The following is a 6,000-nucleotide window of genomic DNA, read 5'->3' as shown; positions in this document are numbered from 1 at the left end:
TAATTCAGCCTTGAACAACTTTGCCTAAAAGCTGGAGGACCTGCTGTCTCCAAATCCAGAAAACTAGACATTTACACTTTATAGCTTGTGCTTTTTTCAGTTAACATGATTTCCTTCCAGTATCCATCAAACTTTTTAAAATCATTTGGAAACTCTTTACTAAATTTTGTGATTTGGACATAGGAATGTGTTTTTTTAACTGATGACTCATATTCATGCTGCCATGGCTGCACATCATAGCATCATCACTCCAGACTTGGATGGCTCTTGTTTACTATGTTTTGCTGCAGGCAAAGTGTGGGCATCCACTTTCCCTGCCAGCTGATAATGGACTTTATTTTCTCTCATTTTGCCCACAAGACCTCATTTCAGATGTGGGCACTAATGTTCCTCCAGGCTGCCTTCCTGCGTGGATTTTGAATTACCCCTGCAAAAACACACCTAAACCAAACAGGGGAATTACCTTGGAAATTACGTTCTTCATGTTAATAGCTGGCTAATTTTTCATTGAGGTTGACAAAAGTCACATGCAGGTTAACCCAAAGGCTAGAATGGGGGTTCCTCCTATTTAATACTTCTGTTTCTCTAGTTTAGGTTATTACAAATAATTGAAGTTGTCTTAACTTTGCAGATGATGTATAGCTCTACATTAACGTGTCACCAGGTGACTATGCAGCCCATTCTGACTATGAACACATTCAAGCGTTGAGAAGATGCATAAAGAAATTAAAGGAATGGATGTGTCAATGTATCTTTATCCATGTGAATAAAAACAAAATTTAAATAATTACCTTCAGACCTAGAGAAACAATCAAGAGTCAGCACTAGGCTTTAGTTATTACAGCCGGAAAATGGTGATTAGGCCAGAAACATGAACCTTTGGAGACACATAAGGCCTTCTATCACCTGCAGAGCATTTGGAAAATTAAGACTAATGTTCCAACAATATCTTGATAAACTCATTAATGCTTTTATGGTAAACTGCAATCAGAAAATTGCAGCTGATCCATAACGCTGCTGCTGCTCACGTTCTCTCTAAAACCAGGAAGATGGAGCTTGCAGTTCTGAAAATAGACTTTAAAATCCGTTAGTTTATACATATTGGCTGAATTGTCGTTGTACCAACCCTTCAGGTCTTCAGGTTCATGTCTGCTCTGCATCCCCAGAATCAGAACCAAACATGGAAAAACAGCATTCAGTTTAATGATCCTCTGTATGGACAACTGCAAAAATCCTGAAACACTGACTTCCTTTACATCCAACTCTTTATTACTTTCCCCTTTTTTTGACAGTACAATGTAACATTTTTGTTTGTTTGGTACAAATGAGTCCTTTGTATCTCATCCTGTTCTGGAGCCGTGAGGCAAACAGCAAGCACATATACTGTATACAGCTCTGGGAAAAACTAAGAGACCATTTAAAATGATCAGTTTCTTTGAAGTTACTTTTTATAGGTTTATGTTTGAGTAAAATGAACATTATTTCATTCTATGAACTACTGACAATATGTCTCCAAAAATACAAGCAAAAATGTAGTATTTATTTGCAGAAATGGTCAAAATAACAAAAAAGATGCAGCGCTCTCAGATCTCAAATGATGCAAAGAAAACAAGTTAATATTCATTTATAAACAATAGTAATATTTTAACATGGGAAGAGCTCAGAAATCAATATTTGGTGGAATAACCAGGAAGTTTTCAATATATATATATATATATATGACTCATATCTGTACTCTAAAAGAACATTTGCTTCATATCGCTGTTGGCAGGCTCATATGTAAGCATGTTTTCCATGTAGAACCACATCAGCTCCGTCTCACAGACATGAAATCGTTTTCATTTCCCCCCAACCCCCGTTGGGAACTTTCCTGTGTTGGCAGTTCAATAAAGCGTTTTGGACGTGGCAGCAGGTCCAAGCAGCAGAATGACGGGGGAAGGAGTGAACTTCTTCCAACAGCCACAAGAACATTCAATAAATCATCAAGTTAAAACAAGATGTCATGAGGATGCAAATCTCCACGCTGAAGGAGAAATTGAGATGACAGGTGTCAATAGGGAGTGAACCATGTGGGCTTTGCGAGTGGGCAAGAATTGAATTTCTATGAGCAAAAAAGCAGAGCACCCCAAATGTCAAATCCATTTATTCATGCAAATCAGAAGTGAACATAAAAATAAACTGCAGATGGTTTACAGGTGCCATTGTCTTTGGATCTCCATGTCTTTGTTACACACAAAAAAGTCAAAACGTGTCTACATTTACTGCACATACTGTGAGGATTTAATGAGAACAAAGCTAGGATGTTCTAATACTGTAGTGAAGTGTGAGGCATCTGATCTATGCTGGTTTAAACCACATTACACCAAACTACAGAGAAACTACATGTAAACATCCTGTTTCTGCAGGTGAATGCCTGTGTGTGAGTGTATCTAAGAAGGATGCGCCCAGTCTCATCTTTTTCTCCTCTCTCCACTAACAGCCAAGTCCGCTCATGGACCCGATCCGGTCCAGTTTCAAGCCAAAGCATCCTTTGTTCCATCCCCTCCGTGACCTCTCTGGTTCTGCTTCCCTCTGCATGGCCAGGGCCCCCTTCAGCAGCCGGAGCCAGGGGGTCTCCGGCTGTGTCTGGACATCAGCCCACTTAGGGTACTCAGCTGCTTTGACCCCAGAGGAGGAGGAGGAGGAGGCAGCGGCGGCGGCAGTGGACTGATCCTCTGGCTGGCTGTTCAACATGTTCTCCAGGTCGTCCAGGGTCAGGAGGTCATTGTAGCGCTCCAGAAACTGCTCCAGAAACTACACAGAGGGAAGGGGAAAAAAAAGGAAATCTAATTTTCAGGGTGTGCACAAGGGGGAATAATTCAATCAGCACAACATTTCATTTTCCTCCGCTGTTCCACTCTGTATTCTCCTCACTCAGTCCACCTGTTTTCCCACCCAGCGTACCTGCGCAGCATCAGGAGCAGGATGGAGAGCGCGAGCCTCTGTCACCTCAAAGGGAGTCAGGAGGAGCAGAGCGGCACACAGCAGCACGGGGCGCAGCATGGCAGCGGGAATAACGGCAGTAGAGACGAGGACCGGAAAACGTGCTGGTTGCTGCAGAGATCTGAACACTGAGGGTGGAGGAAAATTCATGAATTTCAAAAACAAACGTTGTTTTTAATCAAGATATCACATTTTCTGTGTATTTTGAGACAAACATACAGTCATGCATGTAGCGTATGTGACAGGAAGTAATAGGCTGCCTCCGGCTGAGCAATTTAAGATGCGTTTAGTCCAAAGAAAGAGACATTCAATATAAAAAATCTTTTGTGTGTTTATTTTAGAGATGTAAGCTTTGGAATAAAACAAATGCTTTACTGCATATACATATAATATAAACTAAAATTTTAGCCAATTAAATCTACAGCTGTGGCCAGGTTTAATTAATTTATTTAAATTTCGAATAGACACCAGCTGTCAAAAAGTAGCAAAAAGAAATAGGCGACCTTATTAAATTAATTATATTTTATTCCAGGTTCAGCTACGCAAGGAAAAGAAATTAAACATAACTAAGTTATTTAAATAAAAATATTTTTAATAGTGTGAACTACATTAACTTTAGCTGATATGATGTAGCTAGAAACATTCTGTGTAGTCATTCAAAATGCATCTTCATTTTGTCTGTTTTTTCAAACTTAACATATATCTGTGCTCAGGGTTATTTCATTGAGTTTTCATAAACATAATCCTAACTAAGAAGATATAAACTGTACAATAAGAGTAAAAATGAAAGGATGAAAGTAGAAAACCTCACCTGATGTTTGTTCTCTCTCGGAGCGCTGGGTGTCTTCTCCTCTCACAGACTCTTCTCCATTCCCACCTTCTCAGACTCTCAGCTCCTCTCACTTGTTGGCACCTGCTGGGAGCATCAGTTTCTCACTCGGCTGGCTCCACCTCCTTCTCCTCGCTTCCACGCTCTGATGGAATTGGGAGGACGATGCTGATGATGATGATGATTGTCTTGCTCTTGCGTCTGTCTCCTGAACGTTGGGGCTTCAGCTGGGATGCTGCAGAGGTTTTGTAGAGCCAGAGATGCCTCCCCCCCCTTCATCTTCCTCCTCCTCATCTCCTTTTCTTTGCAGTGATGTCATAGCCTTGTTGGAGGGATTGATTGTCATTGCCAAGGTGACTGTATGTGTGGTCAGCGCTCTGCAAACCAAACTTCTGCCAGTGCTGCACAAGCCGAGGTCAGAGGCCAGCAGGCGGCTTTGGCCTCATCACTGTGATCTGCTTACGATCAGGTAACTGGCAGGGAGAGGCTTCATGCAGTCCAGTCACGACTTATCCTGAATTATACATTTCTCATGCGCTAACAACCCTCCGAACATATTAGCCTCCTTCTTTCCCTTTGTCTCTGTAGTGTTTCCCAGCGTGCGCTGACCTCCCCCTCTCTGCCGGGTAACTTACAGTCTGACAGTGCCATCTGGTCCTGCTGCTAAATTACAACACTACCAGAAGCGGCTGCAGGATCCAACACACTGACCTTAAAGTTCAGCAGCCTGTGATTATTTCAAGTAAATAAACCCCATTCTTTACCGACACCCAAAGCCGGGCGAGCAATCGGACGCATCCGCGCTGATCGCCTCTCATTTGTTGCAAAGTGCACTGTCCCTTTCATTTGCACTCTCAACCCAAATTGTCCTCAGATAAACACACCGTTACCCCCGCTGTTGCGAGTGTCTTTACATAATATTTCAGAAAAATGCGCCCCTCTCATCTTTTTTGGAGAGGACGCTGTGTGGGAGACGGCGTAGGAGAACAGGGAGAGAAAGAGATTAGTGATGATGGTGGGGTTTGAACTACAGCGGTATATGATGTCAGTGGAGCGCTGGAGGAAAAGTAGGCAGCAGAGAGTAGGAGGAGGAGGAGAAAAGGAGGGAGAGAGAAACACACCAGGCTGAGAGCTGAGGGAGATCAACAAAAGAGACTGATTATAGGAGAACAGAAATGGACAGATAGGCAACGGAAAGTCTATCAGAGAAAATGGAAAACATTTTAAATGACATTTAAAGTACATCACTGAGAAATACAGGGAGAATTTATCTCCTCAGTTAAAGAATCAACTTTGATTTTCACAGAACTGTGAAAAGTATTCCCCCCCTCCTTACAAATTTCTTCTGTTCCACTTTTTGTATGGAGTTAATTTCCTGCCAAAACATTGCAAAGAAATAAAACATGTTTCAGAAACTGTCCTCAAACACTGACGACTAAAATCTGCTGCAAAGAAATAAAACATGTCTCTCACACAAAATAATCTTTACAAATAGTTGTCTAGTACAGAATTAACTCTTCTTGCATACATTGAGCTTATGAACAAAAAACTGAAAAGTCAAATTAACCAGGTCCTTCAGAGTACAATTTTAAAAAAATAAAATAAAATTCAGAGGTGAATTTGCTGGGGTTGCTCAGGATTATTGCTATTAGAGGCTTCAGGATTTCCTGCCAGATTTCATAGTTCCAACAATAACAGCAATTCACCCCAGTACTGAAGAAACAAAGCAGCTCCATATCATCACACCACCACCCCCATGCTTAACTGGTGGTATGGTTTTGTTTCCAGAAGACACACACCTTCAAAATAGTTGTACTTCCCCACCCCCATCACAAAATACATCTCCAAACATCTTTGGGCTCATCTAGATGTTTCTTGGTAAGTTCAGAACCTTTCGAATATTTTGGTCAGCACTGGTTTTGATATTGAAACGCTCCTAAAAGTGCAATTTTACTGTCTCTATATGACCTTTAAATCATCGTATTTTGTGAAGCCAAGTGATGCAAGCATGGTTTAGATGTTATTCCAGAGTCTTTTGTGACCTCCTTGATGAGTCAGCATTACTTTTTAAGAGTAAATTTTGTAGGCCAGATGTTCCTGGGAATGTCCCAATATCCTAGGAAATGGCTTTGCAACTCTTTCCAGACTAATAGATATCTTGTTTGATATTTAATTTCTTTAGAGAATAA

General features: G+C 41.2%; 1 protein-coding gene across 1 annotated transcript; it reads right to left on the bottom strand.

Annotated features, from left to right (window-relative positions):
• Window positions 1-2,125: 2,125 nt before the first annotated feature.
• Window positions 2,126-4,102, bottom strand: LOC102238031 (C-type natriuretic peptide 1-like). The gene is made up of 3 exons (XM_005798763.2): window positions 3,794-4,102; window positions 2,944-3,110; window positions 2,126-2,793 (listed from the first exon to the last, which is right to left on the bottom strand). Exons 2-3 carry the CDS (start codon window positions 3,040-3,042, stop codon window positions 2,473-2,475), a joined length of 420 nt encoding a protein of 139 aa, XP_005798820.1. The 5' UTR covers window positions 3,043-3,110; window positions 3,794-4,102; the 3' UTR covers window positions 2,126-2,472.
• Window positions 4,103-6,000: the final 1,898 nt, after the last annotated feature.

Source organism: Xiphophorus maculatus, chromosome 3 (assembly GCF_002775205.1).
Source record: "Xiphophorus maculatus strain JP 163 A chromosome 3, X_maculatus-5.0-male, whole genome shotgun sequence".
Taxonomy (NCBI): Eukaryota; Metazoa; Chordata; class Actinopteri; order Cyprinodontiformes; family Poeciliidae; genus Xiphophorus; species Xiphophorus maculatus.
The sequence above is the reverse complement of the archived record's forward strand: the minus strand, read 5'-3'. Positions and strand labels throughout refer to the sequence as shown.

What these genes read in the sequence shown, in the direction of transcription:
- LOC102238031 (XM_005798763.2), bottom strand. Translation starts at nt 3,042, where the DNA reads ATGCTGCGCCCCGTGCTGCTGTGTGCCGCTCTGCTCCTCCTGACTCCC. An exon ending in CTGCTCCTGATGCTGCGCAG is followed by an intron (nt 2,794 to 2,943) that starts GTACGCTGGGTG and finishes CCCTCTGTGTAG; the next exon opens with TTTCTGGAGCAGTTTCTGGA.